Genomic DNA, 21,859 nt, shown 5'->3' with positions numbered 1-21,859 from the left:
CCATCTCCAACTCCCACGTGCCAGGATTGCAGACAGGCTGCTACACCCACCGTGCACTTAGAGCTTGTAGGTGCTAGAGATCCAAACTCTAGTCCTTATGCTTGCCAGGCAAATGCTTAACCAAGTGAGAAGTCTCTCAAGACCTGATTTTTGTTTTAGGTGATTCAAACCATAGGGATGTGGGTCTATCATCACATTTTTCCTTTTAAAATCAATTTCTTGGTTTAATGTATGCATACATGAAGTATTATTTACTCACTAGTGGATATTCCTAATTTAATTTAATTTTGGATACCCCCTTTCCTAGAATTGGTTATGTAGATCTCACTAGCCAGCTTCCCCAGGGGATTCCATGTCAGTCCTTCCATGTGCTGGGATTATAGGCAGACTGCAATTCCCACCCTACACTCAGGGTGTTTATGTGGGTGCTGGGGATTTAAAGCTTAGTCCTCATAACACTTTCTAGATGGTATGTTTGATTATTGCTGTTTTGCAAATTAAGTTAATAATATATAACATAATGTTTAAAATATGCAGTAAGCATTTGAGGTTTGTAAATGCTATTGTTGTCATTTTCTATTATTATGAATCCATTTACATTTAACTTGTTCTCTGTTTGAGCGAAAACTATGTTAAAATGATAAAATCACCCCATTAAAATCCAAACCATTATAATAAACATGTTAATTTTAGTCCTAGATATACAACATTTGAAAATTCAGATTATGTTAGATATTAGGTAAATTACATGCAGAAGTTGAATTAATGGTACTTGAAAGAGACTTTTCATTTCATTATACAAGTTTTAACTTGCTAAAGAATGACAATGAATTATTCTCTTCTTATACTATATAATTTTACTACATCAAGTGTCCATCTTTAAATTTACCACAAATCAACAACTGCTTTCGACTTTCGATACTGTGATCGACTCTCTGAAATGTGACCCCCTTGTGCTGCTCACTTTTGTGATAGCTGGTACAGAGAAGCAATTACATCAAACTGCCATTTTGACTTCTAATTTTGATTTCATGTAGCTCAATCAGACATTCCAAAAATCATAACCATGCTAGATCAAGTGTATTATTTGTTTGCTTGTTTGTTTTGTAGGGGAGAGGGTGTCATCTAGCTCAGATTGGCTGCAATTTTACTCTATGGCTGTGGGTGGCCTTGAACTCATGCTACTCCCCTCACCACTGCAGTGCTAAATTGCAACCAAGTGCCACTACACTGGCAACAGAGCATGTCTTTTTTTTTTTTTTTTTAAACAAGAAAGTTCTCATCTGACTCTCCAAGGGATGATAGACCATAAAAGAGTGCTCCATGTACACACTTAATCATTCTTATGAAATATCATCTTTTCATATATGTTAGTCCTTGTGCTCATCACAGTAGTTTACTTTATTTTTAATTTTAACTTATAGTAAACATGCTATGTATTTATAGTTTAACCGAGAATACTTTGATATATATGAATCAAAGTAATTAAGATGTCTATTAAGGCACAATCATGTCATTCTGATAAGACCATTTAAAAATTACTCTTACATTTTTTAAGCAAACTATATCATTATGACAATGTGATGCTTGGTAATTGATCAGAGCATATATTTTTATTTTAATTTTTTAAATTTATTTATGAGAAAGAGAATGGTCATGCCAGGGACTCCAGCCACTGCAAACGAACTCCAGATATGTGCCACCATGCACTGGCTAACGTCAGTTCTGGGGTGCCCTACCTAGGTCCCTAGTCTTTGCAGGCAATCACCTTAACCACTAAGCCATCAATCAACCCCCCAGAGCGTATCTTTTTGTTTAATTTCCTTAAATCTCCCCATTTTCCTCCTATTCCTTCTCCCAGTTGCCTTCCTGCTGACGTCCTACTTGTAGACCCCACAAGCTAGTGAGAGTGTCTCCTCAGTATTGCTCTGTGTATCATTTATTTCATATAGAAAAATGTCATCCTGGCTTATCCATATTGTCACAAATGACAGAAACCCCATCTTTTTCAATATGTTTTTGTTCATTTTTATTTATTTATTTAAGAGTGACTGAGAGAGAGAGAGAGAGAGGAAGAGGCACATAGAGAGAGAGAATGGCCGTGCCAGGGCTTCCAGCCACTGCAAACAAACTCCAGATGCATGTGCCCCCTTGTGAATCTGGCTAACGTGGGTCCTGGGGAATCGAGCCTCGAACCGTGGTCCTTAGGCTTCATAGGCAAGCGCTTAACCACTAAGCCAACTCTCCAGCCCAGAAATCCCATCTTTTTAAAATCAGTAACCTATTCTCTTGTTAATACACATCACAATTTCTTTATGTATCATTATTAATGGATACTTTGACTGAATGAATAACTATTGTGAACAGTATTGAAAAGAACAAGGGAGCTCAGAGAACTTTCTGAGGTAACTGATATTTTCCATTTGAATATACTTCTTGAAGTGGAATTGTTTGATGATTGGATGATTTTGTAGTCCTACTTTACATTTATTATATAATGTCTATTTTTTCACAATGGCTATACCCACTTACATTCCAATAACAGTATAAAGAGGCACCATTTGATCTATATATTTATCTCCTAATTTATATCTTTTGTTATTGTAATTATCATTCTAACAACTATGAGGTGATATGTGGTTTTAATTTATATTTCCATGATGATTGGTAATGATCAATATTGTTTTCATATAGGTATTGGATATTTGTGTATCATCCTTTTAGATTCAAAAAAATATTTTAGGGCTTTGGCTTACTTTCCAAGTAGGTTTTTTTCCCCTCTTAGTATTGAACTATCTGAATTTCTTATCCAAATCAGGTACTAACCTTTTATTAGGAAAAAGGTCTGGCAAACAAAAACAGATCAATACACCAGTATAGAGCACAGGAAAAATATCTACATATTTATGTAAAACTGTTTTTTCATATTGGTGCCAAGAACACATAATAGAGAAGGACAGTTTCTTCAATGAACCATTTTGGGAAAACTAGATAGTTATATGCTGAAAAATGAAATGAAGCATTTATTTCTCAGGACCTTTATTATTCAACATAAACAATCAACTCAAATAGATTGGAGGTTTACATGTAATACCTGAACTTCTTAAACCACTAGAAGAAGATATATGAGGAGCTAATGTTTTAAAAAAATATGTAATTTAATTTATTTATTTGACAGAGCAAGAGAGAGAGAGAGAGAAAGGGATTGGGTACGCCAGACCTTCAGCCACTGTAAATGAACTCCAGATGCATGCACTACCTTGTGCATCTGGCTTGTGTGGGTCCCAGGGAATAGAACCTGGTTCCTTTAGCTTTGCAGGCAAGCCCCTTAACTGCTAAGTGATCCCTCCAACCTCCCCCAACCAAAAGCTTCTTGACATTACTCTGGGTTAACAGTTTTTACAAATGACTTCTATACATAACAAAAGCAAAAAAGAACTGACAGGATTCTCTGAAAGTAGTAAAGCTCAAACACAATAGAGAAATCAGGATAGCATTTCATATTACTCTCTGGAGAGCTTTTACAGCCAAGCCTCAAACCAATTATTGGGTAAAATTTAAAATATCTTAACACCTAGAAGATATTATTAACTAGATATGTAGCAGAAAATATCAATATTTGAGATATTAAATAATTTATGAATTGATATTTTTCACAGCTATAGAGAGACCATTTGCTATAAATATTTGTTTGAGGTATTTTATGCTGCTAATTTATGATAAACACTATTAGTAGGTACTTATAAGAAACTCTTGTCTAAAACACACTGCAGCAATAAATACTTAACTGGCAGTTAGGATAGTCAAATTCTAATAATTAAGATACACTGAGGGTAAGAATTCTATAGCAGCTGAGACTACAAGCAGCCTTGTTTGACCTTCTAACTGCCCAAGAAGATCTATAACAATGTGTCAAATTGCTAATTTGTTTTCTCCGAGAGACTTTTAGAGACAGAAAGGATAATATAGCAATAATAGAAGGATGTTCATGATAATAAAAATATGGCAAACAACCTGGTCAGATAAAATAATTCTAATATCTGGGCACCTAAAGTTATTTTGCAGTGTAAAGATTAAAAATTCTTATAATATACATTATAATAAAATATTATATAAGTAATTCAGAAATATAGATACTGATTGTTAAAAGTTGTGATTGAGAGTGAAACCAGATGTTCTCTGATCTTGACATGCGCAAGCAAGAATCACAGCACCACACATCATTTATACACACACAAACCATTTAGCAGATACAAAGTATGACAATTCATTTGCAGATGAGTTACACTATTGGATTAAATTCCATGTTGTTAGTTTTGTCCTATTCAGCCAATGTCCACAATAGTTTTGATATCTGTTTTTACTCACTTTATTCTCAAAACACCTGTTTCATTTATTCCAATTTGTTGGTATTTTACCTATACTGTACCTACCTGGAACTATGCAGAGGAAAGCAGAACCAGTCACAATGATTGTTTCAAGTGTCTAGTCAGATGTTGCCTTAATGAGTGGCATTTTTGTCTATATTGTAGAAAAACAGAAGTTCCTCACTACTACCTTCCAAACCTCCTTTTAACCTCATCTTCCCATTCCCAGTGAAGTTTCATGTCAGTAATCTCTACTGCCCAACACTAGAACAGTATCTGGAACAGTATAGATGATCAAACACATATCTTTGAATGGATAAACTTCACTGGACAATTATGTGCTGAAAGGAAACCAAGCAAAATAAAAACTATCTCATATAAAATAAACAGATGAGTTAAGTAAATAGTTTTCTACAAACAAAATAGAAGGCAGAACTTATCAGTACAATTAAAACAGACTATCTGAAGAAAGTGGAATAAATTTTCTTGGTAGCTAGAGAGACCTGAATGAAGGATGCAGCATTTGAGTGATACCTTGAGTGGAGAGAGTTTCCACATGCTCACATTTAAATGAGCACCACTGCATAACAGGAAGATGAATGGCCAGGACATGGAGAGAGCAGGTGAGCACCTTCTGTCCAGAGGAGTACACACATGGCCAAGACATGAGACAGGACAGAGTCAGACACAAATCTATTCAGAGGGAGACACAGAGCAAGACATGGAGGTAGATGATGACTGCCATCTACTTACAGTTGAGTCAGGTGTGACAACCTCCAGGAGCCTGTCAAAGGCTGTATGTAATACAAGTGGCACCAGGAAGGAAGGATTGAGAGGATGACAGTTCTGAAAATGTCCATGTTATGAGGTTGTGTTTTTATTCATTTTCTAATTCAGTTATTTTTCTTTATTTTTGTACATGAGGATATTTTGACATTGCAATATAGGATGTACTCATGCTGTCGTTGTATCTTACATAAAATGTATGGTATTCAGAGCTATTTCATATTTATACAAACTAAATTTTTATCTGATCAATATAAAATTATTGCATATATATATATATATATATATTTATATGAAGCATGAGATGATGCTTGGACTTCTATATGTATTTTAGTTAGCTGTATCATCATTTAAATATATCTGCTTGTATTAAACATATTTTAAAACTCATGTTTTAGTGTCTGCAAACTTAGTATTGTGTCCAATACTACGAGTTTTTCTTCATTTAGCAGGCAATGTTCAACATACATATGGATTATTGGACCCATTTAATCTTTCCACAGTCACTTATACAACTGAAAGTGCACAAGTTCAGAGTTGTCCAGTCAACGAGATATCAACAATTTACTTGAGTAGGAGAATGACATGATGAGGCCTCTGTGCTGGAGGTACTGAGAGTTAAAGATGGCAGGCACCTTGAGAAACTGCTCCCAGAACAAACTGTGGTAGTCACAGAAGAGACTGTGTCCCACAGAGCTGAGTTATTTGGGTAAGGTTATGCATAGAGGACTGTACTCATCTCCCAAAGTCATCTCACCAAGTCCTTCTATAAAGAAGTCATTAAAGTAGATAAGCCCACCCAGATACTTCATTAGCAGTAAAAATGAATAGCTGTTCTAATTTTACAAAGATGAAAGGTCAAATACTTAAATCCAGACTTACCCTATTCTAAAGGACAATATTTAATATCACATACCTAATATCTTCTTTCCCTGTAAGTTTGTATTTCCAAAGCATTAATTTCTAAGGCATATTCATGTGTATTTTAAGAGGCAAAAAAGTATTTTCTCAAGGTGATTCATAATTTTAGTAAGGGAGGTTACAGGTGTACTTGGTTTTATACATAATAGGAATTTTTGAAAATGTAAAAACAAACCACATAATTTAGTAAGTATTCTGAAATTTACAAAAGATGACATTAAGCACAAAGTTGAAAAGTCATGTCTTATTACTCATGATTTGCTAAGTAACCTGATTTGAAAAAATAGCTATATGAATACTAGATTTCCTCAAAGTGATTTCCACCTATTTGGCTCCAGTAAAACAAACATGTGACACATGCAAACATCTTTAAATGTGAACAGTTTATGCATCTGTCTAACCAGGGTGTGCTTGTGCACTGCTAAGGCCTGTTCTGAATGAACACAGAAGCTGGTCATTTTGCACAGTTCCCTCGGAATCAGGAAAAAAAATATTGACCCCTCAAAACTTGCACAGGAATTTAAATAACTAGTTGAGAAACAATTGTGGAATAGATTTCAAAGTCCCACATGGGTCTTCAGAGGCTTAGAGTAAATTATACTTTAAATTATCTTGTACAAATATTTTGACTCTCCCTTTAAATCACTGACACAGTCCAATATACTTTTTCATCCCCCTCACTAGATTTTTTAAATTGAAGTTGCATTATCTTATTAAAGTATGCTGTATTAAATCTTTAGGAGATGAAAAAAATAAGGCTTATTTATGAACTATTTTGATTTTTAAAAGCATCACAAGAGTATCTTGCTTTCTTCCTATAATGAGATTTTTGTTAAATGTGCAATTATTGTCTTAATTGGAGTACAATTGCCTCCAGGAGACTTTCTGCCTTTTAGATGAATGAAAACACACACACACACACACACACACACACACACACACACACACCAGGTATGGATGAAAATGTAAACGACAAGAATGTTGCTTATGGAAATATTGAAATTGTTTTATACTCACAGGATGACAAATAATTATATTACATTCTATTTTTGTAAATATTATTAGTACAAGAAATAAATCCATTTAAGCATTTTATTTGCCTTTATGGCTAAGCTTTCTATATTCTTTAATTTTATTGTACTCCTGCTGTCTCATAGTACATATTAGTAGAAAATCAAAACAGTTAACAGAGCATAATACAGTTAGCAGATACAATTAAGCATGAGTAACATTATAGATATTACTTAAGATTTACCATGTCATTTCACCCTACTGTGTTCATACTTGTTTAATTATACATCTACTGACTTGTCTCCTGTAATTCACAATTTCTTCATGCTGCTTAATAGCAGACTTCAGTAAGTACATTTCTGGGGGAGAGAGTTGGTGCAATTTTTTCTGGGCATCTTTTATTAGCTGTGTGCATTAAGGCAATGACTGCCCACAACGGGAAGGGCAAAGGGGTGTCTAAAAGATACCAGAGTAAAGGTGGAAGATGGTTTTCAAGCATGTGCGTAATGTAGATTTAGTCTTGTAGGAGCAAAATCACAAAGAAATTTACCAGCAAGATATTTTCACACTTCAAACCAATCATGATTATAGGGGGAAAAAAAAGTAACAGATATCCTATGTTGTTTATTGGTCACATGAAAGCAATAGCATCAAACAACAATCAGGCACCTAGAATCAAACTGACAGCCTGAGCCCAGAGAGCTTTGTATAGTACATAAAACTTCTCTGAACAAGGAGAATATTAGTTTTCTTGAGTAAAAACAGACAAAATTATCACACACAATACTACGTTTCCACCAATTTCTGGATTTTTGACAGATTCACTCTTGATGATCATATTTGTTTTGAAAATATATTTGCTAAAGTCTGATGACATTGTAAAGAAAGATGAAAAAGTACAGACTTTGACTAAAGAATAAGTTATTCTTTCCTGTCTGGCATAGGAGACAGGGTCAGTTATAGCCATTTGGGGTTCAATAAGATCATATTTACTTTATACAGCCGAGCAGATCAAATGAAAAGCAGTTTGATTTCCTAGAGAATGATATGGTTAGAAAGCTTTTCATGGGAGGCATACTGCCTGACCATAAGATGGTTTTATGGTGAGAACCTTTGATTTTTTTTAAGTTAGATCCTGATGATAATCAGTTTCATAATCATCTATGTGGTGGTCTTTAGCATTTGATCTTTGTCAGTAAGAATTGACTCCTTTATTGTGGGGTTATAGATGGCTCCTTTTAACCATTGAAACAGTGTCCATAGAGAATTATGTTACAAATATGCTCTTGACCAAGAATTTTGGCACTGTATAGCCAGTTCAGCTTGCCGTTCACAATTAACTTTCCCTCCTCCATTCTGAACTGCTTTATTTCCTCTGAGAGTTGTAAATGACATGGGATGAATAAAGAGAACTTTTCGAGGAGCTTCTCAAACCCTTCAATAGACTTCCAGGAAAGAAAATCTGTCACTCTTAGAGAGGGAAGAACTGTCCAGTGCTGCCCGAATGAAGGATGCTGAGGTACACTGAAACTGCATTTGATCTGTTTCTCTGTTGATTTTGTAAACCTTTCCAGGGGTTTCCATAGTAACAAGCAAATTATCTCCTTTCCCCTAACATCTTTCAAGCATGTTACAGGGATAAAGATGAAGGTTACTGTTAAGAGCTACAGAATCTTTTCTACTACCAGGCTACATTAGAAGTCATGATTAGTCTTTTAAGGAATCAAGTATGATTTTTCCTTCAATGGTCATATGAAAAAGTTGGGTCAGAATCTACTTACATCTCTGATGTCTGCGTTTGCTCCTGTACATGGTCATTTTGAAAAATAGATCCGACTTTCTAAGAAGTAATTGCTTTGACCACGGAGACAAAGAGACGGGTCGTGTTCCTGCTTTGCAGTAAGGCTGTTGCTCGCTGACAGAAGGTAACCAGCAATCACACAGTGAAAGCCAGGGCAATACCATTCTCGTAAAATTACAGGGAGATGCCACAGCTTCTAACTACTCTGTCTCATGCAAATCTTCTGTAGAAAATTCCCATTTTTTCTCCCTCAACAATATTAGTTAAATACTTACTATTCACATGCTTTGTTTGAAGTAATGTTGAATTAGACATAGATTCATGTTGGTTACCAGGAATACTAAAACTGAACAGTTAGTCATGAAATATAAAAACCCTTGTTTGGTATTTTCAAATATAATAATCCTATTAGTTAATATATTTTTACTCCCTCGAGAATACTAAGATTTGTGCTTCTTATCAAACTCTGATTACTCTTTACTCCTTTGAACCCCTATGCACTTTGTGTTGAAGCAGTTATCATTTTCAATGTTGTCTGTTTTCTCAGTGTTTGATTTTCCAGCAAAGCAAGAACTATACACTTTCATATTTGTAGTACCAGGACCCAATATAGAAGGGGCACACAGTGGAATCTCTGCCTCACTATGTGCTTAAGTATTGGGCTGTTTCTTGTAGAAAGTTTATCTAAAACCTTACATCAACCTTTATCCCCTCCAACCTAACTTAAGCTTTCATTCTTCTACCTTCACCCATTGTGAGATGTACCTTACCTAAGCACATCTTGTAACTTCAAGTGGACAGCATAGAGGATGTGGCTTCCTATGCTCTGTGCTGTTCACAGGAAGAACAATTTTTGGCTTCTAGCTTAGGATGTCTGTCTCTCCTGCCATGTGTCAGCACGTGTGGCTTTAACATCCCTCTCAATTGCTAATAAGAGTGTCTGAAATTCAGTTTTTATTTACAATGCAGGAGAACACACACACTAGGGTCTTTTCTATAATAAGACATTCTGATTACACATTAAACTATCTTCTAGCCAAGAAGCAGTAATGCCATGTTCAACTATCAGAATTCTTTTTACTGAATTGGTATTTGGAAATATCTTTGTGAGTCCTTTTATTTGAAGGACTATTTCAATGTAAAGAATCTTTGCTAGTGTAATAATTAATGCATTTTATAATTTCAGATGTAAAGAATGATGCAAAATATGGTTTTATTATCTTGTGCAGCTTTCATTGCTTTTGCTAAGCATACATTTATTTTTTAATTTTAATTTTTATTTAGTTATTAGAGACAGAGTGCGGGAAAGAGAATGTGCATGCCAGGGCCTCTAGCCATTGCAAACGAACTCCAGACACATGTGCTACCATGTGTATTTGGCTTACGTGGGACCTGGAGAATTGAACCTGTGTCCTTAACTTTCACAGACATGTGCCTTAACCTCTAAGCCATCTCTTCGGCCCACACTTATTTTTTTTAATCAAGACTCATTGTCAAAGCTCAGCATGCTTATACCTCCTCTGAAAACATAGCAGTATGTGAGTCACATAGGTACATTGCCTTATAGTGAGATTAACATATTTCAGTAAATAAAATAAATAGGCCATTTTTCCCCTGTGAACAATGTGGTATATATACCACAACCCATTCTCATCACTCCATCACACTTAATAATCACCTCAAGTAGACTAAGTAGACTATATTTACATGTTTTCAATTATTTTTCTTATCAGAACCTATGTTCTCAAGCAAAGGTTTTCTTTTCCTTTATTTATTTATTTATTTATTTGGGTTCTCAAGGTAGGGTTTCACTCTAGCTCAGGCTCTCCTGGAATTCATCATGTAGTCTCAGGGTGGCCTCGAACTCATGGCGATCCTTTATACCTCTGCCTCCCAAGTACTGGGATTAAAGGTATGTGCTACCACACCCATCTTAAGCAAAGGTTTTCTTTAAAGAATTGGTTTTATTTAGCAAATGTGTCCAGAGCTCAGATTGGAGGGTAACACGATGCAGAAACTCAATACATATTTACAGAATATGTGTTTTAACAAGCAAATGATAAATTTAATAGAATTATTATAAATTCTTTGTTAATAAACTTATGCAATAGCCAGATGTGTGTATAATGACGTACATTCTTACTTAAAGCAGACCCATATCCTTTCATATCTGCCTTCTAGTTGAAGGCTGGCTTGGATGTTCCCTGATTTGAATAAATTATATAGAGTTACAGCTGTGAAGAGGTACTTTAACTTCACTTAAACAAGTCTCCTTTACTTTCTTAGACACAATGCCATGAATAAAAGACCAGAAGAAGTGTTACAATACAACAAATTAGAACATACTTTCCTGCCACATGTGGTACATAATTATGATGCAGCTAAAGAAGTGCTTGGTGATTACTAGGCAGTTATAGTTAGTGGAAAAATGACACAAATGTCAATAAGTTTAACATTGCTACTTGATTATATACAGCCAAATTTAAGTTGTATTTTCACAAAGTTTTATTACTTTACTTTTATTTATGTCTGGGTAGTATAAGTATGTGGATGTATGTGGTGTGTGTGTGTGTGTGTGTGTGTGTGTGTGTGTGTGTGTGTGTATGCTCTTTGTGCATGCACACCACATCAGTGAAGGTCAGAGGACAACCTTGGGGTGTTTGCTCCTTCCTTTTACCTTCTTTTTTAAATATATTTTATTATTTATTTACTTGATAGAGAAAGAGGGAGAGAGAGATAGAGAGAGAGAATGGGTGCATCAGGGCCTCCATCCACTGCAAACGAATTCCAGATGCATGCACCCCCACATGCATCTGGCTAATGTGGGTCCTGGGGAATTGAACCTGGGTACTTTGGCTTTGCAGGTAACAGCTAAGCCATACCTCCAGCCCCTACCTTCTTTTTGAAAATATTTTTTTTCAAGACACTCCATTTCTATTTAAGAAAGCAAGAAACAGGCAGATATCTATAGGGAGGGTCTCTCTTGCTTTGCCGCTGCTTGTGTGCAAGTCCAGCTGGCCTATGAGCTTCTGGGTTATCTTGGCTCCACCACTTATTGCAATAGTTGGAAGGGGATCACAGACACCCCCACCACTTTGCATTTGCCTTTACACAGATCAAACTTGGGCTATCAAGCTTGCAAGCAAGAACATGTAACCATGGCATTCTCCATGTTATTTATTGTCAAATACAATTTTGGGAAGACTTGATAATATAATTAACTTAATGTTTATATACAACTCCATTCCTGCCCATAATGCCTGCTAAAAAAATTGCATGAGTATGTTCATTTCAGGCTAACAACCTTAGCTAGGAAAGCCTTGTACCAGGATTGTCTTTCTCAGGTTCTGCAAAGGACCTTCTATCTTACTCATCCTTTCCTATGTTACTTTCCTTACTTCAGAAAATACAGATCATCTATTCTTGAGAATTGTATCTGGTCCTAGTAACTGGAATTCTAGAGGACTTTAGATTACCAAAAATGGGGACCACAAAATACCTCGCGAGTAAATGGCAACTTAGTGGGCGCTCACCACAGCATGAGGGAAGGTGAGAGAAAGGCAAGATCAGTAAAAGAGGGAAAGGAGATGCTAGAGCAAAAGTGCATCATGGGAAATTCCCTGTCAGGCAAGTCAGAAGAAAAAACAGAAACTAAAGAGACAGAAAGAAGCCTTGAAGAGAGGAGTCTTGTCCAGGACAAGACCTTTACTTCCTTCATGCTCTTTTTAGGCACCCTGAGTAGTTTAGGGTTGCTTTGGCTTTCAAGTCTGCTTTACTTCTCCAGTGTCGAAGGCTGGAAAAAGGGACTTACTCCTTTTCTACTTCTGATGCTTGTCCTTTCCTTTCACAGGCCCAGTTTTATTAGTTAGCATTTAAAGTTCAAAACAACATAATGCTAGATCAAGGTATGCTCTAAGTTACTCCAGATATTGTATAAAACAGTAGTTTTCACAGTGGGACTTGTTTTGAAAGTCTTAATTTTACAAGAAGCACATTACTTCATTTTAAGGATGGAAGATAACTCTATACCTAGGCTAGCACGTGGACAGGACCATTTGGTGCAATCCATTCAACATAGATCAATAAATGACTTCTTCCTAGAAGTAGAAAATGTGCCACCCAATATGTGAATTTATTGGGAAGAATTGGAACGGTGGGGACAGATGGGTGTATTAAAGTTATATCATAAATCTGGGCATGGTGGTACATACCTTTAATCCCAGCTCTTGGGAGGCAGAGGTAGGAGGATTGCTGTGAGTTCGAGGCCAGCTTGAGACTGGTCATCCTGGGCTACAGTGAGTCTTTACCTCAAAAAAAGCATATCATCAGTTACTGGACACACCAGACTGAGGAAAGGGGTGTCTGTTATTGATTTTTTGTTGCTGGGACAAAATATCATACAAAAATCAGTTTAAGGGAACAAAGGTTTATTTCAGCTTATAGTTCCAGGTTATAGTCCAGCATGATGTGTAAGGTGTAGCAACAGTTGCTGGTTGCTTTCACTTCAACCAGGAGGAAGCAGAACAGAGTGATGGATGCTGGTGTTAGCCAGTTATCTTTTTTATACAGTCTAGGACCCACTTACGTTTAAACTGTGTCTTCCCACCTCCACCTCAACTAACCTAATCAAGATGATTTTCAGGCCTATTAATCAATGCAAATAATCGCAAGTTTTAATTTTTTTTGTTTATTTTTCATTTATTTATTTGAGAGTGACAGAGAGAGAGAGAGAGAGATTGGGAGAGAGGGAGGGAGGGGCAGGCGGGCAGGCAGGCAGAGAGCGAAAGAGAGAATGGGCCCGCCAGGGCTTCCAGCCACTGCAAACTCCAGACACGTGCGCCCCCTTTTGCATCTGGCTAACGTGGGTTCTGGGGAATCCAGCCTCAAACAGGGGTCCTTAGGCTTCACAGGCAACCGCTTAACCGCTAAGCCATCTCTCCAGCCCAATCACAAGTTTTAACTGTGTTGCTTGGTCCTCATAAAACCATGGACAAGTTGCACTAGGACAGATTATTATTCTTATCAGACCAGATCATCTAGTCTGTGATGTTTATGCATCGAAGAACTCTAAACTGTTCCAGGGGTTTCATCTTGATTGGTCCCTGCTGTTGATATGGCCTATTCAATGTCCATCTGCCTTTTTGCCCATCTGGAACTTCTGTCCATCTGTCTATCTGTTCATCTGGAACCTGTCCTGACATTCACATGGATTCTATAGCTCAGCTTCTCCATTTTCTCCTGAAAATTGGCTTATCAATAGAGACTTTGACATTTCTGTCAGTTTCACAGCTGTGATCTCAAGCCTCTTTGAAACTCTTTGACTTAACTTTTTGTAGTTACTCTGGAACCTACACCTATGTAGATAGATAGATTGAGAATATTGATAGAGTAAAATATATTGGAATAAAATAGCCCATATTTGCCTTGGCCAGATGTATCAAAGAGTGGGAGTAACTAATAAATTGCTGCTATCAAAAATTTCATGCTTTGTAAATCTATTTTTATTCAATAAATTCTGACCTTGTGGAAAGACATGAATGTTTATCAATATTTCTGACGCAGTGTTCACACAACAATTGGCATGAAACTATTAGAAATAGCAGCATCTGACATTTAAATATTAACAAGCAACAGATATGAAAGATTTAAAACTGAAGTAAGTTGAAATGCTCAGATGCTTCTGGGACATACTTAAATATGATAACTTCTGTAGCATTACTAGTAGTATACAGAAATTAAAGAAGAAATCACATTTTTTGGAGCTCAACACAGAGTAACTGCTCAGTGATTTAGTGAAATCTGAAATTAAAACATGCTCACAAGGTTCTAGACTCTCATGAGTGTGATATGAATTATTTCACCAAACACTGAGCTATATATTATTAATGCCTTACTAATGTTGTCATCTTCATTCTCATTTTATGTTTCACTAAAGCAAGGCTGGGAGGCTGTGTCAGGGCAAAAGCCTCTCAGACAGCAAGGTATGCTCTGTCCTGTTAACCCTGGTTGGTCTTACTGCAAATATGAGAAATGGAAGAAATACTTTCAGAAGCAATTCATGAACTAAATGAGACCCCAGAAGAACATGTTCTGGTAATGACCAATGAAGATTAACTTCCTTCTATGAAGGGTAAATGTCATTAACTGCAGGGCATTTGACTCAATGACCAGGACACTCATTTGGAACCCAAGCTGATTTGGTTGAGATGAAAGGTCAGCTCCACTCTTAAACAGTGACATTCCTTTTATACATGCTCTCATCTGCCTCTCTGCATACTCCAAACAAAACACAAAATATGTAAGTCCAGAAAAACAATAATAATAGATTATTCACCAATCCAGAGTTCAGATACCCTTATCTGGCTTTAAAGTTTAAAACATTAGTTTCACAAGGCTTCTAAGATTTTTTTTTTTGAGAAACAATATGTAGAGTGTAGAAAACATTAAACTTGACTTGTGTTATACAAAAGCACCAGAGTTTTACTAGAATAATTGAAATAAGGAGTTTGATAACTGAAAAACTCTGGGAGGAGTGAAGAAGACAGTCTCAGGTCACTTGTACAAAGGACTCCCAGCAGGGCCTAAATTGGGGATCTCCTCAAGTTACCCCAGAACTTTTCCTTTGGAAAACACACTCTTAGAAACTATTTCCTTGAGCAGTGCTTCAATTCTTTTCAGTTTTTCTTAGATTTTGTCAGTTATCTGTGATTAATCTTTGTTTTATGCCAGATGCACAAGCCAAACCTAGTGCCTTTCCCTGTTTATCAGGCCAGCTGCCTCCTCTGTCTTCCTCTTCTCAGACATGAAGTTCTTTTTATCTATTGGAGAAAGACATTATTACTATAAAATACCTCTCTGCTAGTACAATGCCATTCAGTTCTTAAAATCAGCCTCATGTGCATTCTGGATAACAACCAAATTATTTTAAATCCCACCAAAATTATTGGTTCATTTTTAAACAAGTGAGATATAAATGAATACCTAATATTCTGCACATACTTATATTACTTGCAAAACTGAAAAATGTCCCTATCCTTGAATCCACATCTATTCATTCAAACTCAGGTGTTCTCCTAGTAGTAGATTGTCAAAAATTTATTAAAGTATATAACAGCTGTCATTTTTTAATGATATGAGCAGATTCATATAATTTCATCTAGAATCTCTCCATCCTTTATCTATTTTCTATATGCTCCTTGTTCTTTTTTCAGCTCTCCTTCTTTGGGTTGAAGTTTTTCATGTGATATTGGCCCAAATAATACTTTCCAGAAAAATGCTTTTATATCCTTGAGTGTCATGGTGAAATAAAACAAGCCATAGGCTGGAGAGATTGCTTAGCTTGCCTGCTATGCCTAAGGATCTGTGTTCAACTCTCCAGGTCACATGTAAGCCAGCTGCACAATGTGACACAAGTGTGGAAGTTGCACATGCTCACAAGTTGGCACAAAAATCTGGAATTTGATTGCAGTGGCTGGAAGCTTTAGTGCACCAATTTTCTCTCTCTTTCTCTCTCTCTCTCTCCCTCCATCTCTCCCTCTCTTTATCTCATAAAAAAAGAAAGAAAAAGAAAGAAAACAAGCCAGTTCTGTCTTCTTTGAATGTATTCATTAAATTCTTTAAGTGCATCTGGGAAAGACTGTTCTTTGTTTTTAGAAAGAAAATAATTAGATTGCATTATGAAGTCTTTATTCATTTCTTTGGACTTTCTCCAGCTCCTGTGTGCTAATATCAAAGAAGTCTTTGAAATTATTATGGTTTTGAAATATTTACTACTTACAGATATTACACAAAGCTAAAATGTTTCTCCTTTATAACTGGCACTGCAATTAATCTTATTTTCCCCAAATCTCATTAGTGGCAGTGTTCCTCATTCCTTCCTGCTTTTGTGGCTTCCCTTTCTTTGTATGGTCTCCATTCAATCTTATCTCAGCTTCATCTCTTTCCTTAGTTTATATTTAATTAGCCAGACTTAGTTATAACTTCTTAGTTGTTTTATTTTCTCATTTGCATTGTATTAATTTTCAGTGTTTTAGAGGTAATAGAATTCTGTCTCCTTTATTGTATTTTTTGAGACACTTTTCATTTTATACTTAGAAACTTGGTATAGAAAGAAAAAATATATTTAATTAAATTTGTCTTGAATCTAAGCAGTTAAAATTATGAAATAAATTATTTGTGTTTATATAAAGTTTACTTCTTTTTAACACATTATTAACAAATGATGGCTATGTTGCACACTAAAGATGTAAAGTAATTCTAGACTTAAAGAAGCAAAAGACACTTTAGGGTGATAAACTTATAAAGTGTACTATTACTTTTAATAAATTACCTCATAGACATATGAAAAGAGTAACAGTTTATTGTGGTTGTGACTTTCTATTCTTCCCAAAATTTGTGACCCTCAAGTTTATATGTGGGACCTCAGTCCCCAAAGTGAGGGTATTTGCAGTTGGTGTTTTATGGGAGGTTAATAGATGATGAGGGCTCATAAATGGGAACATGTGCATTAAAACAAAATACAGGTAATGGTTTTAGCCTTCTGGAAGTAAGAAAAGCAGTCTTTCACTAGTTGCTTCATCTTGTATTCTCTTACCTCTAGAACTTGGAGTTATTTCTATTGAAGTAACTCACAATTGATAGTATTTCCTTTATCAGAATTAGTAGCCTATAAAAGGGCAATGGCAATGTGGAGGAATGTCTTACCACACTCCCTAGAGCTCACAAACTTGCCTTCATATCCAGAGATCAAGGGACAATTTGGTTTATGAGAATGGTGGTAAGAAATTAAAAATGACACTATTGTCATTTTGCTTTCTATGATTATGAAAATAATGTATCAAATTTCACTATCAAAGACTTTACAAAATATGATGTGTGTATTCTCTAATCTATATGTCTGCATGTCCATCCACTCATCTATCTTTTATCTTTCCATCTATCTGTCTGTTGTAAGAGTTACAGGGTTGACTTATGTGCCAGAAAGCTCCTCTAACCATTGAGTGCCCTGAGGTGCTTACCGGATGAGTGCTACTTCAATGATCATACTGGCTGTAGAGCATCTTGGAAGCCTAGAAAATTCAGAACAATGGTGATGATGAGCAAATGGCATGTGAGGCAAAGGAAGGAAGAATGCATAGCCTATACATAAGTCAATGATTTCCCAAAGTTCTTTCTCTTTTTTCTGGCTCATTCTTAGTTACTTCTGCAATACTTGTCTTGACATTGTTTCTAGGCTTTGAACTAGATTAGCTAGTCTCATGTTTCTATCTAATTTGTTTCCATTTTGCTCTGTTGTATCTATTCTTAGCCCTCCACCTATTTTGAATTCTGTATCTACACAATGAACCAACTGTGGATCAAATGCATTTGAAAAAGAAATTGTGTTTGTAATCAAAGCATAGCAAAATTTTCTTTGTTATTTTTTAAATAACAAATATATTATGCCAAGTATTTATAGAACTTGCATTATATTAGGTATTATAGGTGAAATATAGGAAAGTATATATATATATATATATATATACATATATATGAAAAACCATATAATTTTTAAAATATTTTATTTATTTACTTCTTTGGGAGAGAAAGATAGAGAGAGAGAGAACGGGCATTCCAGGCCTCCATCCCCTGCAGAGGAACTCCTGGCACATGTGCCATCTTGTGCATTTGGCTTGTGTGGGTCCTGAGGAAATGAACCTAGGTTCTTAGGCTTCTCAGTCAAGTATCTTAACCATTAAGCCATCTCTCCAGCCCCAAGACTATATAATTTTACATAAGAAATATGAGTATCCACAAAGTTTGGTATCCACATGGTGTCCTGGAAACAACATATCAAGGAAATCAAGCTATATGTAAACTTCTGCTTAATTGTATAGACTAAATAGTGAAACATAAGTGGGTATAAGTCACCTCAATTTCTTATTGTTATAATGAGAGAAAAATACATGTTGCTGAAGCTAGATAAACTATATGATTAGAACTCTCTGTTATATCACCCTGATTTTTCTGCTCTAAAGAGCATATTTAATTATTGTTCAGATACATATTGTAGTTTTTCATCACCATCCTTAGAGTCTACCATTGTGAACTTCTTAGTGTGAGCACTGGATTAAGTACACATGAGGTATTTTCATTAAAAATGGTTCACTGCTTAGTAGCAAACGTGGGATGGAATCGTAAGCATAGCAAACACTAGGCCATGGATGTGATTTCTGCTATTTTTCATTGTAAACAACTCTGGATTCTTCATCATATTTACTGGCAAGGGAAGTGATGTGCAAGTTTCAAGCCCACAGAACTGGCAGAAGAAAAAAAAGCTGAAATATATAAGTTTCTGAACCGCAAAAGATATTCTAAACCATAAAGTCACTTCCTCATGAACTGGAAAAGTAAATGTCAGTGAAACAAAATTTAGAAAAGAGCAACAGAAATACTACTTAGCATTTTACTTCAGTTATAATCACTTCATTACTTTGATAAACACATCTGATTTTAAAATGTAAGACCAAGAATGAAGAAATCTGATCTATGGGTTGGTAATATGGACCATATTTTAATAGACATCTATCCTAATATTTTAGTTCATGAATTTCAGAGGTCCACACATTGCAATTCTAAATGTATAATAGAATTTGGGCCCAATAAATGCATAAGTCCATTGGAAAATGTATATTTGTACCAACATGGAGACTTTTTGTTAGAGAAATTATCAAATGGGCTTAAATGACTCAGAGAAAGTACCCTACTATTAACAGGAAAAAATAATTGAAAGTGAAGGACTCAGACACAAATATAGACATGCATCCATAAACACAGTCTTGAAAAGTACTATGCTAGATATTAATATGGTTTGTGCATGGCTTAAGATATATTACTTTAATGTACTATGAGCTATCCTAATACTTGAAGTTCTTTATAGAGATTTTAAAATATCAGTTATATATCAACTGCTACATAATTCCCACCTTAAGTACACTTTTGTTTCTTGATAATATTAACATATTTGCTCCATATATCCAAATATTTCTGATGAAAAATGTGCATGAAATATCCTTAGTAGGTATTAATATAGTTTATTTAAGCCTGTCTGTAGAAGTATGCAGAGCTGTGCCATCCTGCTAGCTACTTTCCTATTCATCATAATAATTATCACATTGATGAGCTACTTCAGCCTGCTGAGTTGAGTAGAATGAATTTTCAGGTATAATTTAGCATTACATAGCCCAGAGGTATTTCAGGAATTCATTTCCAATTTTCATTTTGTGTGTTTTTGTGTCTGCTAAGGGGCTCAGAACCACCTGGATATTCTTTGACCTCACATATGTGTTTCAAAGACAACTATTTGAATAAACTCTGCATTTGATATTACCAGCACAGCAGTAAGTGAGCAGTAAAAATGTAAATGAAATTCAAGAATCTCTCACCAATATAAAAAAACAGTTGTAGATGTTTACTTAAATGCCCTTAGATTCAGAAAGGAAAAAAAAAAAAAAAAGAACCATGGAAAGAAAAGAGACTCATTTTCTTTTCAAAACTGTATCTTTTAGTTTAGTGTGGTGGTTTGAATAAGAGGTCTCCCAAAGCCTCATGGGTTTGAGTTCCTGCTCCCCAGCTATTGGAAATTCAAGAGGTATATATTTGGTAGAGGAAATGTGTTGCTGGGGGTGAACTTGGGGTGTTATAGGCCAGTTTCCCAATTTCCAGAGCTCAGCTCACTCACTGGTTACATTATTCTGCCAGTTGAGATGGCAAGAACTGATACCCAGCCTCTGTTCTACCATGCTTTACTGTCATGATTAAATTCCCCCTGGGACTACAAGCCAAAATAAATACTGATCTCCCATCAGCTGCTTTGAGTCAATAGTTTGTCCCAGAAATGTGAAGGTAAGTACAACATTTAATGAATATTAAATATCATGTTAGAAATCCACAGGAACGGGTTGGGGAATGTAAGTGGATCACTAGAGGACTCACAATATCAACAACAAAGATAAAGCAGGTAAGAAGTTCATTATTCAGTTACATAAATTACAACTTCTAAGACCACTACAAGAAATGCTTGTAAAAGAATGATATTGTAAACAAGGAATTTGTCTTTCAGCTTTTAACAGCCAAAACTTGACTGAATAAGATAAAGATCTGTTTGTTGTTGACATTTTCTTGGATTGGTGCTGCAAGTGTCTCCATCATCATAAATACCCATGTCTTCACCTGGATCAGATTAGCTTAAATATTTATTATAGACATTGGAATTCTACTTATGATTTCTCCTTGAAATTAAATTTATTTTATTTATTTTTGCATTTTGAAGTAGGGTCTTGCTATAGCCGAGGCTGACCTGGAGTTCACTATGTAGTCTCAGGCTGTCCTCCAGCCCGCAGCAATCCTCCTACCTCAACCTCCCAAGTGCTTGGATGAAAGGTATGCACCACTACACATAGTCTTTTTTTAATATGTAGACTTGTGAATTTAAATTCTGCCATCTGGTTTAATGGTTAAGGCACTTGCTTGTGAAGCTTAAGGACCCATCTTCAACAATATCATCCCACATAAGCCAGATACACAAAGGTGAAGCAAGCACAAATTTGCACATGCCCACTAGGTGCCACAGAGTCTGGAGTTCAATTTCAGTGGCTGAGGCCTTGGCATACCAAATCTCTCTCTCATACTATATACATACATACATACACACACACACACACACACACACACATATATATATGTATATATATATATACATAAAATGTGTGTGTGCAGCCAAGCCTGATCTGGAATTCACTATGTAGTCTCAGAAAGGCCTCCAGCCCTCAGCAGTCCTCCTACCTTAACCTCCCAAGTGCTTGGATGAAAGGCATGCCCCTTTCATGCATAAGTATATATATGTAAATATATACCTTAGAATATATATATATATATATATATATATATATATATATATATATATATGCATTTATCCTTAAGTTTATAACTTAGC

At 35.6% G+C, this 21,859-nt stretch overlaps 1 protein-coding gene across 9 annotated transcripts in view; it reads right to left on the bottom strand.

The window, feature by feature from the left end:
* Window positions 1-21,859, bottom strand: part of Ralyl (RALY RNA binding protein like) — a 710,563-nt gene that overhangs the window by 202,852 nt on the left and 485,852 nt on the right. The window contains exon 2 of one of the 9 annotated variants that reach the window (XM_045142516.1): window positions 17,904-17,954. The exons of 7 other annotated variants lie outside the window; for them this stretch is intronic. Coding sequence is in view for 1 of the 2 variants with exons in the window: in XM_004656908.3 (XP_004656965.1) it covers window positions 8,867-8,903 (37 nt within the window). In the remaining variant the exon portion in view is untranslated. Of the gene's footprint in view, window positions 1-8,866; window positions 9,016-17,903; window positions 17,955-21,859 lie in introns of those variants that run through there. One more of the 9 variants, XM_004656908.3, reaches the window with a different exon arrangement.

The sequence above is a fragment of the Jaculus jaculus genome, chromosome 2 (genome assembly GCF_020740685.1).
Source record: "Jaculus jaculus isolate mJacJac1 chromosome 2, mJacJac1.mat.Y.cur, whole genome shotgun sequence".
NCBI lineage: Eukaryota > Metazoa > Chordata > Mammalia > Rodentia > Dipodidae > Jaculus > Jaculus jaculus.
This window is presented reverse-complemented; position numbering and strand designations above follow the sequence as displayed.